Genomic DNA, 24,498 nt, shown 5'->3' with positions numbered 1-24,498 from the left:
GGAGCTTTACATATATGTACTACTGGAAGCTCAGCCACTAGAACAGTGTATAAAAGTTGTAGGAACAAGGTGGTGGTCATAATGTTATGTTTGATCAGTGTATAATACAGTGAAACAGCTATACAAACAACACAAAAGCTTTGTTAAATTTGCAACAATACTGTGTGTTGAACATCACAGTACATCTTATTAGTGAACATCAGCACCTGCCTGGAGTGTATATGTGTGTGAACATACGTATACAGTGTGTATGATGTACGATTTTTCTATGTTGTTTAAATTATGGTCATTTATCAATGTGCCCAACACGCACACTAGTCCCATTAACACTTGGGTCAATGGAGATTTACTAGCAATAATATATCAAGACCACTGCTCTTTACTGGCTCGTTTTAGGCCTGAAGGTTGGTTAAGGTTGAGTGTGGGTAATATATGAAGCTCAGGATGTTCCTTATAAACATTAACATCTATATATTATCTAGGCTGGCTGTAGCAGCTCTGAGCCGACCACAGACAGTAAACGCTGGGCTCCATTTGGCTTACTGTCCATCTATTCTCTACTTCCTCAGGTGCTGTTTACAGGACGGTGGCCAGTATATAGATGTGCATGGTCCAGTGCCAGCATACGTCCACACAGCCAGTGAGTGAGTGCATTAATGCATACTGTATATAGGAGGGATGACAAAAAGAGGGCCACCTGGTCGATTGAAAGAAATGAAAGACATTAAACCTGGGCAGATCGATTCGGCCATATTTTTTTAGACAGCTCCTCCCAAGCAGCACGGCCGCCCGCTCTCCATAAACTGAAATAAAATAATAAAACGCTTTCAATTCAGCCAGTGGGCCGAGCGGGGCACAGCACATCACACTAATCATGAATACAAGGCGCTGTAATATTTCCTGAGAGCACTCGAATGCATTTCGATTGTGGAGCTGGTTCTCTTTGAGGCTGTCAGCTGAGGTCATTCCCCTGTCCCACGGCTCTTTATCTTGTGTCAGAGGCCATCGGAAGTGCGGGACACTGTGTGATGAATATGAGCTCACATGAGTGATTCATCTCTCCGCCTCTACAGGCCCTTCATCACTGCCTGCCCGTTTACCTCAGCGGCCGAATCGCGGCAAGCCCTCCCTCATCCCTGCTCGGCTTACGTTTTAAAAACTCAATCACACCTCACATCACACCGCCGACTTGGGAGAGCTCTGCCGCTCTGCAGCTCAACTTACTGCTTTAGGAGTCCTGGAGTGAACTTATTATTGTGTAATACTGTGGTGTATTGCTTTTGGAAAAGAGTCAAAAGATCTGAGAAATTAAAAGCTTCTAAAACACTTTATTGAAATACAAACACTTTTGAGAGTTATCTTTTGAAAACTTTTTGAACTTTTCTTAAATAGATAGCACTGATGCAGTATTAAGCAATGTTCTAAAAATATAATTCAATCATATAATGATTAATATTAAATTAATATTAAATTAATACAAACTATAAGTTACGGAAAAGCAGAACACAAACTGAACTGAACTGAGCTGTTATCCTGTGAGTGAGGTGGTGAAACATTGGCCTGCATGCTCATGGCATGACGATGGAAATTAAAGTAGTTGGAGTGATGAACTTCTAACGTTTTAAAGGTTGTTACATTCCACGATCCACAGTGTCACATGTATTGGAAATATGTAATGGAAAGCTGGTATTACCACCCACAGCAGACAGTGCAGTGTGTGGTAATGACTGTCAGGCATCTGGCTAGAGTTGTCTGCACATCCACATTAAAATGCAGGAGAACCCACACATATATCCTGCAGGCTTCCTTGTCATAAGACAGAATACTAGTTTCTGTCCCATGACCCATGACTTTTGACATGTGACATCAGGCCTTGTCAAGTGTCAAAAGAATTACAACTAAAAACTGTTAAAAATAATATTAATAATAATAAATAAATTAATTAAAAAAAATGTGTCGTTTAAAGGTTGCCCAATGCTTAAATTGTAGATGCTGAATAGGTAAATAAACAGATATGTCCAGTAAACTGAACCAGAACAAATTAAATAACATGTTAATCGGTTAATTGGTTAAGAACATTTGGTCCTGCTTGATTACAGTTTACGACTAAAAGACTTTTGGTTAGCTTTTTGTGGCAGGCATTTTGAGCCCCACATGAATTATTTATTCAACAAGACAAGATGCTGTTTAATAAATAAATAAACAAGCAAATAAACAATCTGTGCTATCCTAGAAAAACAGGCCAGAGAAAATGATAAGTATATAAATAAATTATTAATTCCATTAGCAAGGGAAAAAAATCATTACACAGAGGAACATGTTAATGCATCAACTGCAGTGTAGGTGCATTAAGACTATTGGTAATTAAATTGCTGCGCATTTTCTCTCCGCAGACAAATGTTACTTAGGCCGACGCGGGGTCTTGTGTTCATCCGTAATGTGTCTCTCACCTGGCAGATACGTATTGTCTGGGTAACAGTACATTAGACTCCAGCGAGCTGAAAGTGCATCTTTGCTTTTGTTGTTGTCTTAATTGATGGCCCGGCTGGGAGACTGCTTCTCCGGTTTCTAATGGTGTGCAGAGGACGACGCTTTGATGAAGTTTTGCGGCGAGGAGGTGCAGCAGCAGCGGTGGTGGCAGCTCGCCTGCCTCCGTCCTCCCTGGCAGCTCAGCTCCGGCTCAAACAGGGAAAAAGATGCTCCTTAATTACGGAGATCCTGTTGGTGTCAGACACGCAAGGAGGAAAACAAATCCATCCCTCCAGCTCCTTATTTGTGCATCTATCTTTTTATTTATATATTTATTCAAAAACTTACAGCACTGTGGGGATGAGAGTGGAGCGGGGGGATACCCTGGGGCGTCGTTTGGTATAGTAGGAAAAAACGTTTCATATTAACCCCAGTAATTAATGCTGTGGGAGAAGAATTAAGAAGAAATAAATAATGGAGGAGAAATGCTTTACTGCATAAGTGCAGCGATTTGCAAAACCGCAGTAACGAGGGCTCTGCATTTTCCTAAACCGACATCTCGGAAAAAGATTCTGATTTTTTCCAGGGCATCAATTTTACTGAGATTTCTTTTCTAACCATATCTAGAGCTAAAAGTACAGCAAAGGAAATGGAAGTAGGAGGGCACAGCGTGTGGTCAGACAAAATGACAGCCATCCTGAGTGCAGCGGGGGGAAACCATCAGGGCTCCGAGAACAACTCACTTCAAAAGTCATTACCGAACGTGCTTTCCTGATATTTCAGCCGCTTTTCCGAGAAATCAACATAAATGTCTGTAAATGCTGGTCTTACGGGTAGAGCCAGGGTTAAGGTCAGGCTATAAAGTAAGCCACAGTCAGAAACCAGAGGCTAAACCGCACAGAACTGTAGCGAGTCACACCAAGTAAACTCCTCCAAGCAATATTAATTTGGAGCAAGTTCATTTAACAGCCAATGGAGCTGCTAACAAGTAATTTATTAGTACAGCTCAATCAACATGATTGCTTGGTGCGCTCCTGTTAATAAGGAATGGCTCCAAGATGCACAGGGGAACGGGAGCTGAGTACAAGTTTGTTTGGCTGGCTGGCTGTTTATCAGGAGCAACATGGGTGAAATATTCATATGCAATAATTCATACTGGAGCTCTAGTGCACAGGTTGTAGTTATGCTTCTTCCCTGCTGCCCCCTAAAATGGAAAATCAACAGGAACAATCTTGGCATTGGCAGTCAAGAGGTTGGCTTTTGTATTCAGAAAAAAATGGCTAAAAACAAGGACATAAAATTTTAACTGACTGTGGATTTAAAAGTGATAATTTCAGGATATTTACAATTGTTCTTACAATGTCTGATGTTTGCAAAACAAACTAAAACTAAACACTGTGTTGGAAAAAATACTGAAGGATAAAAGCTTTTGGTTTCAAACTTTGACTTTTTCTGGTGCTGTATAGCAGACAGTTATCTATAAAAATAATAGGCCTATAAATAAAATACCACCAAAATGTATAGAAACATTCATATAATCTATAGCAACAGCAAATGTTTGTTTTTTTTGTACAATCTTTGGTAAAAGCTACACATGCACAAAGTTTGGTTTTAATCAGCACACACCAAGCATGTAGGAGTGATATTTTAGCAGCCATTATTTAACAAGTGTAGAGTTTGGTTTCAACAAAAACAGAAATAGTCTAAAGTGAACTGGATTAAACAGGACCTGCCAGAATGGAAGCTGGGGCAACTGTGGGGCCATTGTGTGTGAACTGTGCAAGAAAACTGTCCAATAAGTGGAAATACAACAAACCAATGATATCAATAATTTATGCCAGGCATTCTCAGACATTTTGCAATTTGCATCCGAGGTGACACACCCGAAAATGTTCCATACATAATAGGTGTAGCCCAACAAATTGACTGATTATCTTGAAATGTCTTAGGACCTTTCATTTTGAAAGTTTCCGTTTTAACCACTTATTCACTGGTTAAATTTACACAGTACTAATATATTCTATCATAATCCTTGCACTACTATTAGCATATCTATCTTGCTAATCCACCAGCTAGCTTTCCCAATAATGTGACTGTAGTTTGCTAGACTATATATATTTACACAATATATAGTTTGTTCAAATATCTTTATATCGTAGCCCACAGTTTTAAAACCACTGTTCGATGCTATATACCTATAGCAGTATAACAGTATAAAACAGTATAAAAGGTTGACAAAAACACGTTTTAAAAAAATCTAAATTTTAATTATCAGCTGATTTTCTCAGCAACCTAAAAATGTAGCCAGCCACTAAAAGTTTCATTTAGCTACTGCATATATACTGCATATTCAGCTACTGCATATATAACAATAAAACAAACCCTACACACACACACACACACACACACAGGCCAAGAGAGTTTACTGGAGTCCCATAAATGTACCATGTGTTTCCTTTCAGACTTTATGGGATTATGACTAGAAAAAAAAAATCTTCTCTGAAGGTTTTGGAAGACCAGGAAAAGTCTTCTGTTTTTGTTTAAAGTTATAAAAGCATGATATTACTAAAAGCCAGTGATATTCTCTATCCAAAATAAAAACTCAACATGAGATCCATCTGATTTTAGCTGAGTTGATATGATAGGGAAGGACAGAACCATCTCTGCATGAATGAGTAAATGTCCTGTTCCCTCTGCTTTCATAAAATGAGGGTCATCTAAATTACAGTACACCACTCTCTAGTCCATCTACCTCAAAGAGTGGGAGGTGTGAGACCTGATCTGGTTGCTATTCTATCAACAGCTTTCACTGCTGGGCAGAGAGGCCGAATATTAGCATGAAGATACAGGAACACATGGATTTGCGATTCCATTTAAAGCCCATTTGTTACAGGCTTCCCAACAGAAATGTCGCAAAATCAATTGTGAGCAGGAGCGTGACTAATTACTGAATAATTACATTTTGGGAGGCTGTGAGCTTGTTTATGAACAATAGGATTTGACCTTTGAAAGGTTAAACGATGGCAAAGGCTAATTCAATTACAAACTCGTCATTAAATCCGCGGATCCGCTTCAAGCAATGATCAGAAATGGTCACAGCGCTGATAAAACCCAAGAAAACACAAACTCTTCATAGAAAACTCAGTCCAGTTAAACAGTCTATAAGAAACAATGAGATTCACACAAATCAGTCTATTGTGGCATGCTAGATGTCAATGTAATTAAATGCTAATCCTATTAGTATTTAATTATAAGATTATAATAAATATAAATATGTGTAATTTGTAAGATAAATAACTTTAGATTTTAATTGTGCTTAGGGGTTATTTCTTTATCATAAGTGCATATTGTTCTATACCTGCACATCTAACATTGATAGGGCCAACAGCAGAAATTTCTCAACAGTTTCTGCATAATGATTAATAGTTGATTAATTAAACCAGAGTTTAAGGGGACCCCATATAAACCTTATTTTAATACTATGTCTCAAGGTTATTTGCCTCTTTGGTTGTTTCTTTATTTCAAGCTTTTTCAGTCGTCATGCTTCACTAACCAAAACCAGAACCATAATCCAGCAGTTAGTTTAATACAATTATTAACTTCATCCAAAAAAACTAAACATATTATCTCCTCTTAGAACATCAAGCCAAGGATTTGCTGGTGAAGAGCAGTGTGCAGCGTCTGAAACAGTTTTAATATAATCTAATGACATCCTTCAGTTCTATTATTCAGACTGGATTAGAGCACCTATAACTGCATACACGGAGGCAATATTAGCATTCCATAGTCAACAGAATAATCAGGTACTGCAGTGATATCAGACTGCGTCAGACATAAATATACTTCATCTCTGCCTCTGCAGCAATACTGCTGTACAGAAAAACAGACCTGAACTTATTATATGATAATAAACCTGAACGCTAATTCCATTATTATGTATAATGACATAAAGGTCTACAGCAATAGAGAATTTGTTATCTGTTAAATTGAATGCATCTGTTAAATGTCAATCTATTAAAATGTCTATTTAGAGTTAACACACTCAAAGCTTCTCTATAATCATAAGAATTATATACACTATACTACCAAAAATACTTACTTTCCAGAGTAGAGAGGCATGGCCATTAGAAGGGAAGCTTATTCCACGAAGCTCTTTACACGCTACAGTTCTGGAGCTAATATGAAGCTACATGAAGGTCTCTAGTAATTGTCCTCAGCCATCACTGACCCTGCTCTGTTATTTTACACTGACAGAGCCAGTTGTCATTTTTCAGTTGCTTCCACTTTACTAAATATTCCAAAAAAAAAAAAACATTTAACATATTAATGGAATTATAGCAGTGAGGAAATTTTACGACTAGACTTGAAGCCCAGGAGCTGCATCCTATCATGGTACCACAGTGCTGGCGTTCACTTAGCTCCAGTTAGCTGAAGTTAATCTGAAAGTGTGAGGAAATACTTTTGGAAATATACTGTAGGATAACTTTTCCCATTCTTAGATGGTGCAAAATAGCCAAAGAAATTATCCAGTTCTTTAATACTGAAGATGCTAAATAAATATATATATATATATATATATATATATATATATATATATACATACATACAAGATATTCTTTTTGGTACATAAACCTTGTATAGCTACACTCTCACTCGACCTTATGTTTTACCATCATCCTTATTTAATAAATATCTATTAGCTTAAAACAAGACAAAAAGATCAATACAGCCAGATAATACCCAGGAGAAAAGGTACGTAGATATCCAAAGGGTATAAATGACATTGGTTACTGTAAGATTAAATTAAATGGTGTGCCTATATACATGTACATATAGGTGTATGTACATACACATGTACACACAGGTGTATACCCAACCATACCTGTGGTTGAGATATAAATAAATTGATATTAATATAAATAAAACAAATATTATTTACATACGAACGAGTTGCCCAGTATATTTCAGTTTTTATTAAATGTGTGTTTAGTGAACTTGGCCCAACAGTGACAGATTTCAAAGCAACTGCTTTTCTTTGACAAAAGGGAAGCTCCTCTCCTGAGCAGTCCCCGGCAGAAAGCGGCAAATTGGTGCCAGGTCACTTGACACGGAATTTGTCTTCACATTATTATTCTGCATAAACTGAGCCACAGAAAATATGAGCACTTTCTCCAATTTATTTACTGATGTGATATGACATTGAGGATGTAAGGGAAGGGGTGTGAGGAAATACAGCTTTCACATTCTGCTGGATCAACACTGTGGAATCGGTCACGGCGGTAGATAATGTATTACTGCCACCTAGTGTTGCTGCAGGGAGTCCTGAAGAGGCATTGGTAGGCTGTAAGGCATTTTGTAATCGCTCATGAACAAAAAATATGCAGTTTATTTTCGGCTGGAATTCTATCTTCGTCATGGTGCTATTTAGACTTTTTTCAAGGTCATAAATATCAAATACAGTGTTTGTTTTGTATTTATTTGGAGAAAAACATTCTGGGTTTGTGATTCTTGGAATCCTTGGTATCTTGATACATCAACAAAAAACACATTATAATTCAGTTAATAAAAAAAATCCTTTTAAATATCCTCTAATTTAGCAGTGCTTTATGGTGAATACAGTCAATATGTGTCTAAGACTTTCACATCCCAGATAAATTAAAGGTAGTTAAACCAGTTGGTAAAAATTTGACAGTATTTTGCACATTGAAACACCATGGAAATGTATCCACATATAGTAGTTGGACAGTACTGTGTGTATGACTTGAGACACTAATAGATAGTAGTTTATGAACTGTATAATACTACTGTTTTTACTACTGCTGATTTGCAATAAATCAAGACAAACTTTGATTTAATTTAACATTAATTGAAGCAGAAGGGACTTCAGGGCATTTTACACTTGTAGTTGTTTCTATGGTCTGAATGAGTTGATGAGTTTATGTAGTTGGAACGTTTCCCCTAACTTGGTTTGGTTTATTTTTACACAGCTAAAAACCTAAATGCACCAAAACGTGCCCCAACAAACCACACTCTTTTGATTGTTCAGAACTGTTTGGTGTGGGAGCAAGAAAGTAAACACTGCAAGAAGGTTCTGTGTTTCAGACCAGCACGTATATATCTATACAATACTGAATTAAGAAAATTTGAAGCTGTGCTTTAATGCACATTGTTATCAAATGGGATATGTGGCACAAATATTCACATAGTAAACCATGAGCAGTAAAAATGCACATATGGTGTTTAATGTGAATACAGCTTAGCATGGAGCAGCAGCAGAGAAAGTGCTTCATCATAGCTATAGTATTCGTCTGGCTAATATATCAGTATACACTGCACCTGAACAGCCGTTTAAGTCAAACATTCTTGTAGGTCTTTGTGAATTTTTTTGGTCAGCACCAGAGTACAATTACTGTTTTTTGAGACTTGTTTAAGCGAGCCGTGTCAACTGTAAAACCGAACCAAAGTCTGTTTTAACCAAACCAAATAGTTTTTTGTGTAAAAACACTCCAATAGAGAGTGGGTGTTCCCTTTAATACTAAAAGCTCTGCCTTGTTTGTAAAATGGTGACATACACAGATGACCTAGATTAATTTATTAATTCTCATTTACTTTTATCACCACTGCTGTTATTGTTTTTTCTTTGTAATATCTCTTTGATTACAACAAATGCTCAATAATTTTAATAGCTTTCTGGGGTTTGAACAAAAGAACGTGTTGTGTATTCTCTGTTGTTTTTGAAAATAAATCTAGACACTTATGTAAAAATACGCTTAAAGGCTTTTCCTAAGATTTCCAAGCTTTTGTCTTGGCCAGATATCTACAACCCTCACTCAGTCCACTTCCATAATACTTAAAGTGAAAAATGACAAGCCTTCATTCATACACAGAAAAAACAACACAAAATCACATACTTCCAACACCTTCACATCACTCATCCCACATTACTCCATTAAGCCTGTCCTTATCTCCACTAACATGCCTTCAAATTCAGCGCTCTGTCTCACACAAATACGACACGTCAGATTAGCAGACTGTCACACCACTCCCACTATTCCAGGTGTCGCTCTCAGATCTTAAGAAGGTCAGCTCTGTTGTTGGAGCAGCAATAAAGTGACAGAAAAGCACACGACACATCAGCTGTCTCTGAGTCTAACTGCACAGACAGGGTTCAGCCCATCGCCACACGCGCTGTGCTGGAGAGATGACAAAGCACGGGATTTGACCCCTTTCTATTACAGCTACAGGTTATATGGTGCCTGTTCTTATAAGCCACAGTGTGTATCTGATGTGACTGTGTGCAGGGACTGTGATGCAGAGATTATAATAGATTAGATGGGTCAGACTATTTAGGAATGTAATTAAGACAGATTATCCCACTCTTAATTGGTCAATCAGCCTAGTTTGAAGGAAGGGTTTAAAGATTTTTTTTTGGTTTAGAAATTACACTGGGTGCTACAAAAGGTTCTCTGGTTTAAAAAAAACAAAGTGTAAATCTGAATTAAATGTGTAGTAAATATTGTATTTCATGATAAATTAAATTAAAAAAAATTCTGATAATTCATTTTAAAGGAGGCAAATGTAAAAACATAAGGTTATTTTTTTTTTCCTTAAGTTCCTTGAGTAGAGTACATTTTTAAATGTATTTTTTGCTTTTTGTGTTTTGCAGAGGAACTTCTACCAAACCTTCACAGATCTTTAACAAAAATGGTACTTGGGAACCGAAAATGGTTCTTAAATGTCATCTCTTAAATAAACCCTTGCAGCATCTTTATTTATTTAAATGTACTCGGATAAAGAGGTAACAAGTACTGCCAAATGTTACCCTGTCCGGATGTTTTAAAAAAAACATGTTTTGTCAGAATTTTTTTACAATGTGTCCCCACACCAACAGCATTTTTGGAAAATCTCTCAGTCCAAACACAGAAACACAATAGCACTCAAAAATGCTGAAGCATGCCAGCCCAATAGAGGGCTGAGGCTATTATACCTCCTACAAATATAAAAATATCCATCAGAACACACATCAAAAAAGAGAACTAACGCTAGTTACGTATGTAACTGTGGTTAAGTGAATAGTGGATGACCGCCAGGGCGGTGCTTAATGTGAATGTATTCCCTGCCGTGCCCACGGCGAACCGAGAGTTGTATACCAACGAAGTCACTACACGTGACACAGCGTGTGACGCAAGCGGGGTATAAATGCCCCCTGGCACTCGCTGCTCCTCCTCAAAACTTGGTTCTTCTCGCAATCCAAGTGACCAAGAACCCTGGCGGTCATCCACTATTCACATAACCACAGTTACATACGTAACTAGCGTTATGTTTCATAGTTACTGACCGCCAGGGCGGTGCTTAATGTGGATGATGCATACCAGCGATGTCACGAGGAGATTCCAGACAGAACCGCCGTAGATAAGCCCTCGGCGGCTGCCACGTTCACACTGTAGTAACGAGAGAAGGTGCATGGTGACGACCATGTGGCCGCTGCACAAATCTCTAGTAGAGACACTCCTTGAAGCGCAGCCCAAGATGTGGCGACGCCTCTAACAGAATGTCCTGTAGTCGGGGCAGGCAAAGGGCGATCTGCAGCCCTGTAGGCCCCCTGAATAACCTCCACAAGCCAGTGGGATAGCCGCTGCTTCGAAAGTGGTTTCCCCACTTCGCAGCAGAAAAACATACAAACAGCTGGTCCGTTTGACGAACAGCCGTCGTACCTGAAACATATGCCCGTAGAGCTCTTACAGGGCATAACTTTAGCCTCCTGGTATCAGAATCGTTCACATAGGCTGGAAGATCAATGGTTTGGTTCACAAAAGCAGGATTCAACACCTTAGGCAGAAACGCAGCGTTCGGCCTCAGTTTCACACTGCAATCATCCAAGCCCCACTGTAAGCACAGGGGGCTGATAGACAGTGCATGCAGCTCACAGCTCCGCTTTGCTGTGCAAACAGCCAACAGGAAAGCAGCCTTTAGAGAGATCCATTTCAGCTCTGCCCGCTCTAGCGGTTCAAAAGGAGCCTTGCAGAGAGCATTCAAGACTAGCGGAAGATCCCAGGGGGGATACCGCGGCTTACGAGGGGGAGCCAGTCTCTTAGCTCCCTTCAAAAAAGCAGTCACAAGCTTATGAGAGCCCAAGGAAGTGCCGTCCGCCGGCATCACGTGACAGGCTAAGGCCGCCACGTATACCCTGAGCGTCGAAGCGGCTCTGCCTTCCTCCAGTAGCGTCTGGAGAAAGGAAAAGACAGTCTGTAGTGTACAGAGGTGTGGTACCACACCTTGGTTAATACACCAAGCTTCAAAAGCCTTCCACCTGCCCTCGTATAGAGCCCGCGTAGAAGGAGCTCTAGCATTATCGATCGTGCGTCTGACCTGGACCGTGCACGAGTCTAATGTGCTGGTGGGCCTAAGGGCCACAGCCACAGCCGGAGTTGCTCCGGACGTGGGTGCCACACCTGTCCGTTCAGCTGTGAAAGCAGGTCTGCTCGACATGGAAGTTCCCATGGAACCCCATGGAGTAATGACAGCAGCGTTGGAAACCATGTTTGATATGGCCACTTCGGGGCTACCAAGAGGACCCGATGTTGTTCCAGGCGTACTCTGTCCAATAGTCAAGTCAAGTCAAGTCAAGTCAAGTAGTTTTATTGTCAATACTGCATATGTACAGGACATACAGAGAATTGAAATTACATTACTCTCCTTCCCAATTTTACAGCAAGTACAGATAATAGATATAATAAAGGAGAATGGGAGACACTATGTGTACAATACAGCAGGGACACAAATAGACATACATGAGACAAAAACAAGGTGCAGTGGTGTGGGGGAGGAATAGATATATAAATATAAGTAAATAAGTAAAAATATCTAATTTATATATAATTATAATTATCTATTCTATCAATACAGCCGGAATCAGAGGCAAAGGGGGAAAGGCATAGAGCAGAGTTCTCGGCCAGCTGTGAGCCAGGGCATCCTGGCCCAATGGGCTGTATAGTGCCATCTCCGAAAACCAGAGAGGGCAGTGTGTCGTGTCTGGAGAGGCAAAGAGGTCTACTCGAGCCTCCCCGAACCGTTCCCACACCAGCTGTACCACACGTGGGTGCAGCTTCCATCGTCCTGGGTGAAGAGAACGGCGAGATAGCGCATCCGCCGTGACATTGGTGGCGCCTGCCACATGAGATGCTCTCAGAGATAACACTCTGGGGTGAACCCACGTCCAGAGTTCTTGTGCCAGCATTAATAGCCTGCAGGACCGTGTTCCGCCGAAGTGGTTTACATGATAGACTGCTGACACATTGTCCGATCTCACCAAGACATGTCTGCCGCGGAGTAGAGTTCCAGACATCGAGGGCAGCCAAGCAATCGCTGGTAATGCGAACGCGTGTGTGCCTGTGCCGTGCCGCATCCAGTTTCAGACTGATGAGCCACATTTGAAATGGTCGGATGTGGAGCTTCCCCAGTGCCACCACCTGCGCAGCGGCGGTGAGAAGACCTTGTAGTCGCAAAAGCCTCACATACTGCACCTTGGCGCCCCACCTGAGGCTGTGAATGGCCAATAGTATAGCCGCAGCGCGATCTGAAGGCAGGGCGGCCAACATGCGACGTGAATCCAAGACCATGCCTAAAAAGGTTATGGACTGAGCAGGAATTAAGACACTCTTGTTCCAGTTCACCGCGAGCCCCAGCGCTTGCGTGTGCTGCAGTAATCTGAGTGTGTCTGTGTGAGCCCTCTGCTCCGAGGGGGCACACAGCAGCCAGTCGTCTAGATAGGGCAAGATTTTCAGCCCCTGAGCCATAAGGGGGGACAGGGCCGCCCGCATACATCTCGTGAACACCCTTGGTGCCAGTGAAAGGCCGAACGGTAGCACTCTGAACTGGAATACCCTGTCTCGGAAGGCGAACCTGAGAAACTGTCTGTTCTGGAACGATTGGAACGTGAAAGTAGGCGTCTTTGAGATCCACTAGGGTGAACCACTCCGCTTCGGAAACCGCGTGGAGAACAGTCGCGGTGTGTAACATCCGGAACGGAAGAACTTTCAAAAATTTGTTCAGGCGACGGAGATCTAAGATCGGTCTCAAGCCGCCGTCTTTCTTCGGAACAACAAAATAAATGGAGTAGAACCCTTCGGGGTGAACTTGAGGGTCTACTAACTCTATGGCTCCTCTGGCCAGCAGGGAGCTTATCTCCTGGGAGAGGCTTGCAGCCCGAACGGGATCCCGAACTTTGGTCACCGTAGGGCGAGAACATACTGGTGGCCGGCGGCGAAACTGCAGTCTGTAACCCACTGTCATGGTGCTCAGAGCCCACGGGTCTGAGATCATCTTTGTCCAGTAGGCCAAATGTGATGGTGAGAGCAACAGCGTCACCAGCCGTAGCATGTCAGCGGCGGTCAGCAGCGGCAGCTGCGCGCGGCTTGGAAGGGTGGGGGGGTCGCCTCTCTCTATCGTGTCCTCGAGCCCGCTGTAGTGGGCGACGAAAACTCTGTGGTTGCCCGGTATTATGCAGCTTTCGAGCCTCCGTCAGGGAGGATCGCCGTTCCAGGGCTTCCTTGGCTGCTGGTCCGAAGAGAGACCCGGGTTTGAGAGGCACGGACCGTAGCGTAGCTCGGCAAGGTTCGGGCAGAGAGGATTGGGCCAGCCACACCTGGCGCCGAGCATGCAGGCTCGTAGCGACGAGCCGACCAGTATCGTGGGTCATGTAACCCGCGGTCAAGAGGGCTAGATTCAGAAGCTCCTCCGAGCTATTTGAGTCCTCCGTGGATGCGGGGGAATTCTGCAGCGCAATGAGCAGGATGCAGAGGGAATTCAGCAGTCTCCCTATCCGTGTCGCTGAGTTGTGCATTTTAACAACCAGCTCGTCCGTGCGCCTACACTCCGCGCTCGGGCAGCGAGGTTCCGGCCGTAGCGCTTCGTCTGGCGAAACCACCGTGGAAGCCACACAGGGGTCGATCACAGGCATGGAGGCCAGTCCATAGTCAGCCGCCCCGGCCATGGATGCTAGCAAGCGCGCCGTCTCCGTCGGCCGACCTGCTTTTTCGCTCTGAAAGGCAGCCGAGAATTCAGACACGAAGTCCTGACAAGGCGGCACCGCAAAAGCACCCGCTTCTAGGCGTTTAAACAGCGCGTTAGAACGTACGCTCCCTGCTGCTGGTGTATCCAGGCCTAGCCTAGCTAAGGCTAACTTAAGTGTCTCTTCCACTGAAGCCCTGCGAGAGGCTGCGGGGTGTGTGTCCTCACTTCCCTTGGCTCCATCCGAAGACAGGGAGTGTGGGGGTGCAGGAGAACTATCGGTCGGAAAAGATCCGAACTCCATCTCGTGCTCGAGAGCCGACCCTTGCGTAAAGTTCGCGTTGGAGGCAGCCGTTGAGAGAACGTCAAACTCAGCCTCCCGCCTTGGCGAAACAGACTCTTTAAACTCGACCGAGGGGCTCTCATCTGCTCGGACCTGTGTCTGGCTGTTCATAGCTAAGATCAGGTTCTTTAGCTGGTGTAACTCCGATACAACCGAGTCCACACGGTTAGAGAGAGCTCCATAGCCTTTCTTTTTCCGCGGTGGCTCTAACGAGCTATCCGCTCTCCGTTTTCCCCGAGCCTTGGGCGTTGTCGCGGGGAGGGATGCCTCGCTTCGTGCTTCCAGGCCCGCTAGCCGCTCGTGGCGGATAGCCATGGGAATCATCGCGCAGTCGATGCATGGGCCTGTGAGCGCTTCGCGCAGATGGTCCAAGCCCAGGCACGACGGGCACAGTCAGTGTCCGTCGTCGGGCTCCAGGACGGCCTGGCAGTGCATGCAGCTAATCGAGGATAGCATAGCAGCGCTAGGTAGGCCGCTGGTTCGCTTCGGGCGTCGAGCGCCTCGCTGCCCGCTAAGTCACTCGGTGTACCGAGCACCAGCTAGCTGAAGCAGATAGCTCACGAGGAGTTTACGCTAGTTAGAGCTACGGTTGAGAGTACTCACCGTGTCAGGCTCCGGCGATAGCTACTCGGCTGATAGCTACTCGTGGGGGCCGCTAGCCTCTGGCTAACTGCGGCGTCGAGCGATTCGTAGCCGGCTAAATGAACTCGGTGTACCGAGCACTAGCTAGCTAGGGCAGATAGCTCGCGAGGCGTAACGCTAGTAGAGCTAAGGAGAGAGTACTCACCGTGTCTGCTCCGGCGAAGACACCACAGTGTAGATAGCCGCTCGTGGAGGCGTTAGCTGAGGCTAATCCCGGCGCCGAGCGCTTCGCTGCGGTTTAAGTGAACTCGGTGTACCGAGCGCACGATAGCTGAGGCAGCGGACAGGTACTGAAGCTAGGTTAGAACTACGGTGGGAGTCCTCACTGGTTTCGAGCTTCGACGGGAAAAGCACAATAACCCAAAGCTTGGAGCCCCAAGCTTCGTGTGGGTACTGGCGACGAGTAATCCAAAATAGGAGAAGAAAAAAGAGAAGAAAAAGATGATGAAAAAAACAGCTCTAGAGATCCGAGCTCTGAAGCGAGCTGCGCTCAATCGGTTCTGGGCGAGAAGAAAAAGAGGAGGAGCAGCGAGTGCCAGGGGGCATTTATACCCCGCTTGCGTCACACGCTGTGTCACGTGTAGTGACTTCGTTGGTATACAACTCTCGGTTCGCCGTGGGCACGGCAGGGAATACATTCACATTAAGCACCGCCCTGGCGGTCAGTAACTATGAAACATAACAATTGTACTGGAGAATAACAGGAGTCTCCGGTTGAAGGCTCATTCTAAAATAGCTAAGCTAATGTAAAAAAAAAAAAAAAAAAAAAAAAAAAAAAAAAAAAGAGACACATGCAGATTCACTGTGTAGAGTCAGCTTTATCATAAAGCTGCTTTTACACTGTCCACACGGCCCCACTAGCATCGAAAAGTTCTAAAATCTCGTCCTAGACGTTTTTTGAAAAGCTCTTTTTTTTTTTTTGGTCTGGCCTAAATGATCTAAAATAGTTTAGGGTGGCCCAGACTTCTGTTAAAATAAAACTAAGAGGATAAGAGAATAATTTGTGTAAATTATTGGCTGTTTATTTAATTAACCATACCTTTAAGTACAACAGTGCTTCATGTATATAGATATAGGCCTATATTGTAAAATAGTTTACTAATTCAATTCGTATCCTTATTAACAGTGATTGTAAACTCTTGAACAATGCTTTATTTGCTCTTAAAACCCTTAAGAAGTTCCACAGGTCTCTGAGAGTGAATTATTTAAGAACGGTTCTGAAGGCCGGTCCAGAAAGAGCCCTAAAAGGCATTTGTGTTCTGAAATATATTCTGATTTCACTTCTGTGACTCTTTAATTAACACACACTTTCACTGTGTGATACTTATAGCTGTATTAATATCATTACACCACTTTCAAACACCAACACAGCTGAGATTCCAAGCAGAGTGTCTATATTTCTCTGCTCAATTCACAGGTGAAATTGTTGCTGAGGCATTCTTGGTAAATATACATTTTCAGACATAACATCAACAATCCAGCAGCACTTACCTTTAGAGGCCTCCCAGCAGTTCTTCAGCACCTCTGTGTGTGTGTGTGTGTGTGTGTGTGTGTGTTCTGTCAGAGTTTTTCAATATGTTTGCAACCACTGACTATTTCTATTTCACGTATGTATATGTGGGTTGTTGTCTGTATACAAGTGCCATACTTTTGCATCCAAATAAATTAATAGTTGGGTAAATGCAACAATATATATCTTAGCCTCAAAAACTGAAATTCTATATGGGATAAAATAATAAGAGCAATAAATTCTGCAATTTATGTCAATACACTTTATGTTTGAATGCACATGGGTTTCATGACTTTATGCTACATGTACAGGATGTCCTAATATTCAAGTTATATGTTTCATTATGTTAATGTACTTGTGATTTGTTACAACATACTGTATGTGAATATATGTAATGTATAACGTCTACAAAAGCTAAAATGCCTTGTTCTAGATTTTCATTTCCAAATAACTCACCACAAGACTTAACGAGACTTAAGATCAACATCAATGTCCATATATGTGAAGTAATATAATACAGGTCAAAATATGATACTGCATACACTGCATTTCCTTATATTCAAAATATATGTGCATTGCGTGTCAGTATATCTGATGTATTAAATGTGTAACAAATATATTTTTAAAATAATAAAATTGGTTTTATTTGTCATGAAGATGTAATGTGTTACATGAAATACAATCGTGTATACTTACAATGCAAGCGTTTTTTTTTGTCAGTATATGATGTGGGAGACTACATTTGATATAATTGTATAACTTAAATAATTCAAACACCATATGGAAAAAATATACAAATATACATTTTACACATTTTGAGATTATTGTTTTAGCTAAATATATATTTGTGCAATAACTATTTTGTCAGCATATGTTGTCTGTTTACATTAGAAATATCTTATGTGCATTGTCTTAGTATTTAAATTTAGAAAATAATGCATACAAACATATAAATATTTTAACATGTATGTGTAATATGTTACTGTCTGATATTTATGTCAATATATGTAATGTACATCTGATATGCACTGAAATAACCCATATGCCTATACATCAGATCTAGAAATGTCTAGAAATGTCTTCATAATCAAAATATATGTGCAATACATGTGGATGTGTGTGCATGATGTGGGTGAAAGGAGTCATACAGGTAAGAAGAAGGTAAGGTGATTGACTTACGGTCATTGCACTGAGTGCCGGTGTAGGAGGTCATGGAGCAGTCGCAGGTATAGTTCTCCCACTGCTGGATGCAGATGCCCATGTTGGCGCAGGAGTCCTCCTGGCATGTAGTGCTAGGACCTACGACGGCAGAGCACAGGGATGTAACACTAGAGCAGAGCCGGAGGAGGGGCGTTAGGTGCCATGCAGGTGTGCACTTCAGTGGGCATGCAGTCAGGTTAGTAGTGGTACTCGATAAACCCCAAAAAACGTTATTGGACACACTGGGCCGTGGCATTCTCTGTGGTTTTAGTCAGATACAGAGTACAGTAACGGTGCTACACAGACAAAGCACAGTGCTTCAGACATTCTCCAAGTGGCTTCATCCAGGTGGGTTCATACAGAGGCCGAAACCACGTAGAGACACACGCAGAGGTCAGAAAACAACATTTAATAGCAAAAGTCTGTACATATTCCAGTATGTACTTTTTGTTATCAACGTCTAAATGAAGAGCAGTGTCTACACAGCAGCCGTGTGTGTAACCTTCAGCATGTTTCAAACACGCTGTGTGCTTTTCGACACACTTTGTCTTCCATGAGAGGGAATGCGAGGGGTTGGGGTAAGGGGGGTTTGAGGGGTAGGGGAGAGGGGGGCAAACATATGGCAACCCAAGTTAACAGCAGTAGGGAGAGGCAGCGCATTCCCTCAGGAAATGACCACGTGGGAATGGGTATTCGCAAGAGTAACGCTGGTTAAGTGCAGTTTTCTTAAGCAAGACATTTGTGTTAATAGGGGTTAAACACGCACAAATGAGGAGAACTCAAAAAGACCAAAAGTGCAGTTCTTGTGTAATGCTTAGTGTGTTAAAAATGAAGGTTATATATTACAATATAAAATGATTCACCCCTCAAAAAGTGTACATTTACTCTTTATAATTGAGCCCTTCTAATGAAAAACCATACATCAACCATTTTCTTCCTTTTGGGAGAAATCAGTTATTCATATACTTATTTATTTCATTTGGACAACATTTTTACATCACAAAACTAAACTTATGGCACTTATGATACAATAATTATAGAAAAGCTATTTATACACAGTCATATCTACAGTAAAGTTACCATAAAGTATAACTACAGTATAGTAAGAAACAGTTAAAAAAAATAATAATAATAACTGATTTATCCCAAAAGAGTCAGCACAAAATGTGGACAAACGGTTTACATACAGTTATTCATTGGACAGGCTCAATTAATGGAATTCATTCATTTGTAAAAGATTAACAGTATTGATAACTTGTCTTGACTCAATCTGTTCATGTATTGAACACCACGTTCAACAGACTGAAGAAAAAAAATTGATTAAATGAGCCTAATATAGGACACTTTTTTGCATTTTTGGCTATGATATTATGTAAATATATCTAAATTCCCTGTCCCTGTTGAAAAATCCAGCTAGGCCAGCTCTTGACTAGCACAGGATAGTTTTTGAGTGAGTATGGTGGTTAAGTTGGTCTAAAAGCTTGTCTACCTGTCTACCATTATGACCAGCATTACCAAGCTGGACAACCAGCATGACCAATTGGTCATCCAGTTTAGTTTGGCTGAGTGATCAGTCTGTATTAAGTGCAACATACCTCATGCAGGTCAAGAAGTGGTTAACCAGTATAGGGTATGTTTTTGCCTGAATGATCAGCTTAGCAATGACCTTGTCCATCAAAGGCCAGCTTTGACGTTATGAAATGAACAAAATCTGGCCTTGAGCAGGATTTATCAGCAGGGATGTTACGATAAGCCAAGAATTTCTAATATTATTGCTATTTTTGTGTAGTTAGCTGTTCTAATAAAAGGGAAAATATACATTTTATCATTATCAAGAAAAGGCACATTTTGTGGAACTCCTAATTGTTTGCTGTATCTCAATAACATATCAATCTGATGCACTGTTCTGAACTAATTATGAATTGTGAATCGTGTGAATTGTTGCATCCCCTAATAAAATACTAGATGTACTGAACTTATGCAAAGACATTTCCATTAGGGATCAGTCGCCAGCGATATTTTGAGGAAAGAAAGCTCCTAAACTATGCTTTCAATTTAACTTTTTGACTTGGAAATATGAAAAAAATAACAAAACAATAACCTCACAATTCTTAAGGTCAAATATCTCATTATCTGAGGTATAAACAGACTGCTCTGTTTCAAGCCAAACGCCTCAGCCGAAGGCTTATTCTCCTGATCACTTCCAAAGTTGTTTTGTTTACCCGCGCTCACTCTTGTTTTTCTTTCTCCGAATGCACTTTTGTACAATCTCCACTTTAATTGAGCCTGTCAATATCACACAGGCTGCAGCTAAAAGTGCACGCAGACGCGGGACGCTCTTTGAATTCTGATTAAAGACCAAGTGGGTTGGCATTTGGAAGCTGAATTGACACAACTGTCCTTTTAATTAGTTTGCAAATCATATTCCCAATCAGACGGCCCCTCTTTCCCACTGAAAGCGGCTGAGGAGCGACCCATGGTGAGCTATTTAATGGATTTTCCAGCGCGAGCCGGGACAGTCTGGAGCAGCGACTCTCTTGGATGAGCGGCATTAGCATAAAATGAGAACAAGACACGATACAGCAAAACAAGATCAGGAGGCATAAATATATGGGACGGCTAATGTTTTATTTATGTATCGTATTGCTCTTGTATTGCCACAATGGCTTTGAACATCACTCTATCTATCGATTGTACTTCAGCCTCAGGTGAGACAAGGAAGGAAACAATGTTTAAAATAAGGATGCACCTAAAATTTGGCAACCAAAAATATTTGACTGAAAATGAGAAAAAAAAAAAGTCAAACATTGATTTATAGTGAATAATGACTAATGTATTTACATTAATATAAGGATTGTTTTCAGCAGTGGCAGCAATGTGCTTCTATGTAACAATGCAGAGAAAGAAGGAGAGAACTGACTTCGCTTTTGCACTCCAGTCATATAAATTAAATCAAGTGTTCTAGATATCAACCTAGGTATCAGTTTACTAACCAACATGCTCACAATCTATCCGTTATAAGATATAAGCTATACAGACATAGGACAGAAGTATTAGCATTTGTTTGTTAACCGAAAAACAGCATAATTTTCTGTGTAAATTTCAAATTAGTTAAATTCAGGTGAATTGAGTAGTGCCTGTAAACTAAACTAAATGTATGATTAGACTAGCACTGCTGACATAGCTAGCTAAACGTGTAAACAGAATGACGCTGCTGAAAAAAATCCATGATTAGAACTTGCAAACTACATTTAGGCTATTTAATTTATTCAATTTAATAAAAAAATGCGGGAGAAGGGAAAAAAAAAAAAAAAAAAAAAACTTTTAGGTTTTCGGTGCATCCCTAGTTTGAAAGAACCAAGAAGTGAACCATTTTATACCAAGATATTGTAATAGTGAGGTGAGTAGGGTCCTCTTTAGGTGTTAGGTGTTAGAGAAAATAAATCAGTCAATAAATCAAAAATAATCAAACTGACACGAGACATTACACAGAGCAGCTTTCAGCCGAGCTCAGAATGGAATTGAACCTTCTACCTTGTAGATCTGCTTTGATGAAACCAACTTTGTTAGCAAAAGAAACAGGAAAGCGAAAAAACAATCGAACAAACAGGTTAGTAGGTGGTCAATGACTCTCGTTAATAAAGCGACCGCTTTACTAACAGGCATGCACTACCATTCTTAGGAAGGGTTTGCACAAGAAATCTACTCTACTATGGATTAGAAATAAGAAGAACAATAACAGTAACAATGAGCTGACACTAAATGGCTGGAAGGAGATCGTAGGAAGCTCCTCATATAGATAAGCGGAGCTACACACGGTGTCCTATATGTCTACTGTTGATGTTGAACACAAAATGCAGTGCGCTGGTGAATGTCTTTTATAATGCAGAAATGCATTAGACCCATGGTTCCCAGTCCTAGTCCTGGAGTACCACTGCCTTGGAACTGTGGTTCTAGTGTTTAAGTGTTCACCAACCCTGCTCCTGGATATCTGCAGTACCTTCTTACAGAACTCCAAGAATCGCTACTGATAATGAACACAGACAAACAAATAGAACTGCTGAAGTTGCTGGTGTTCTCAGAACAATGGACTAGCCACCCCAGAATCCAGACCTCACATTACTGAATGTGTTAAGAAGTGAACTCTGGTTTTGACTTCACTTACTGAGTCGCCCTATACTTAGTGGTTTGTAGAAGGTTATGCATTAGTTTGTTGCCAAATTGTGTTGAATTCTGCCTCCCTACCAGAATCTGACTTTAAACTCTAAAGTGCAGGTGAGTCACTCAGCAGATTAGCCTCAAATTCCTTTTGTTTAATTAATAACTGAAAGTGTTGCGTCCATACCATAGCGTAACTTGAAGTCAGCTTTCAGCACAACACCAATTATTTTTCTTCTTCTATATTTTAAAAAGCAAGAATATTTTATGGGAATGTCCCGTGATTAGCATGAAAATTTGATCCTTCTAAAACGTATTTTCGCAAACGAGCCAACCTATCATTCAGTTGATACGAATTGAATCGCTTCCACTGATCGGACCAAATGTTGGGCCTGTGGTTAAGACCATGTTTCGTAGCCCCTTTCACACCTGCTTCGTCTTAGTTTGAAAAGTTGAAACATAGTTCACAACTGGCATTAACATACATCCTAAATCTGATCATAAGTGGGCAGCATAAACTATGCAACCTGTATACAGTGCATTTAGTTGATGCATGGTATTCCGATCACTTAAATCACCTTGGAGGTTGTCAGAGACACATTTGACCACATTATTATTGTAGTGTGAACACCAACGTGTCTTGATGCATCCCAGACAGCAAAGCAACGCCCATATTAACCATACCAGTTTACCACCCACAAGGTTTAGTTGAGCATGCTTCAATATCAAGCTAATGGATAAAGGTGATACTTGTGAAACTAAGTGCATCATCTCTTTCAAAAAAAATTGAAGTCTTTGTAATTGGCTCACCCAAAACACAAGTTAATGCCAGGTGTGAGACGGACAATAGAAATGTTAATGGTACTTGGATGAACTTAAAAGCCTGTTTGAAGGTACTGTAGATATCTAAGACCAAGGTTCGGTGACCACTGGTACAACATTGGTACTTATTTCTCAATGTGCAAAAATAAAGCTATAGGCCAGGTTGGATGGCCAAGACAGCTCTGTACATCAACTTAGAGCGCTCTTAATGTAGAGGATCCTTCATATTTCAGTTCCGTCACTCCTAATATGGCTGCAGCAATTTTCCTGCTTCTTCACAGCCAGCTGATCTCAGGGGTAAAGACCTCTGATTCACTATTCAGTAGTTCTGATGGTGTGTTAAAAGCAGTGGAAGTGATACTCCAGGACCAGGACTAAGAATCGCTGCATAAGAGCATATGAATTAGCATGGATTAGCTGCGTAATTAAGATTAGTTTAAAAATAAAAGCTTTTGGACATGTGCAACCACTGAGCAAATATTTTAGAATAATGTCAATGCTTTATCTCTGTGTAGACCTGCAAACTGAGCAGAAAACATTTTGTGCACATATATACGCACAAAATTATTAACAAATATTGAATAGATTGCTTAAGCAAACATAGAATTTACATTATAGTACTTTTTTTATGAGGTGAGCTATTACAGATGACATGGTAGGGGACTTTTATGGTCTAAAAAAACATCAAAACATTCAGTTTTACGTTTATTATTCACTTTTATGATTATTATTAAGCCTACACTGCAACAATGATTTTTTTGGCAAGTGACAACATCTTAAATCTAGTTCAAAATAATAGTAATAATAGGTAAAATACATATTACATATTAAAATAATATTACTATAATACTACTACTAAAATACGAATTACTGTATTATTATTAATAGACACTTTTACAAGATTCAAGTAATTTTATTTAGTGAAAGTGTCTCAATCTATTGTTTTGTTTCTTGCTGTAATACTTTGACACTTTTCACCAATACAATCACTTTTAAAAGTGCCTAGAAATATAAAATGTTCACAATAATTACACATTAAAAGAAACATTAATTAAGGCCTTCCAAAGTTGATATAATCACTATAATCATTTAAAGTAATAAGTTAATTTGGACACATTTTAGACTACTATACAGACACATTATATATACTTATTTATTATGATGGTACTTAAAATAACAACTTATAATAAGACACAAAACAGACCTGATTATTCATTGGAAAGACTCAATTAATCTTTAATATTATTTAATAAAGAACAAGAAATTATAACAAAAATCTATATTCAATATGTATACTAAATTTAAGACGATTTCACTTGCCCACAGGAAATCTTTTTGCAGTGAA

General features: G+C 40.7%; 1 protein-coding gene across 20 annotated transcripts in view; it reads right to left on the bottom strand.

Moving 5' to 3' along the window:
• nrxn3a (neurexin 3a) overlaps positions 1 to 24,498 on the bottom strand; it is a 504,128-nt gene that overhangs the window by 271,593 nt on the left and 208,037 nt on the right. For 15 of the 20 annotated variants that reach the window (XR_007424264.1, XR_007424265.1, XR_007424266.1 and 12 more), the window contains 2 exons: positions 21,708 to 21,734; positions 18,153 to 18,272 (listed from right to left, as the gene is read on the bottom strand). Coding sequence is in view for 17 of the 20 variants with exons in the window: in XM_049464234.1 (XP_049320191.1) it covers positions 18,153 to 18,272; positions 21,708 to 21,734 (147 nt within the window). In the remaining 3 variants the exon portion in view is untranslated. The remainder of the gene's footprint in view (positions 1 to 18,152; positions 18,273 to 21,707; positions 21,735 to 24,498) is intronic. The other 5 variants (XM_049464238.1, XM_049464227.1, XM_049464229.1 and 2 more) reach the window with 1 other exon arrangement.

Source organism: Astyanax mexicanus, chromosome 14, assembly GCF_023375975.1.
Source record: "Astyanax mexicanus isolate ESR-SI-001 chromosome 14, AstMex3_surface, whole genome shotgun sequence".
Taxonomy (NCBI): domain Eukaryota; kingdom Metazoa; phylum Chordata; class Actinopteri; order Characiformes; family Acestrorhamphidae; genus Astyanax; species Astyanax mexicanus.
The sequence above is the reverse complement of the archived record's forward strand: the minus strand, read 5'-3'. Positions and strand labels throughout refer to the sequence as shown.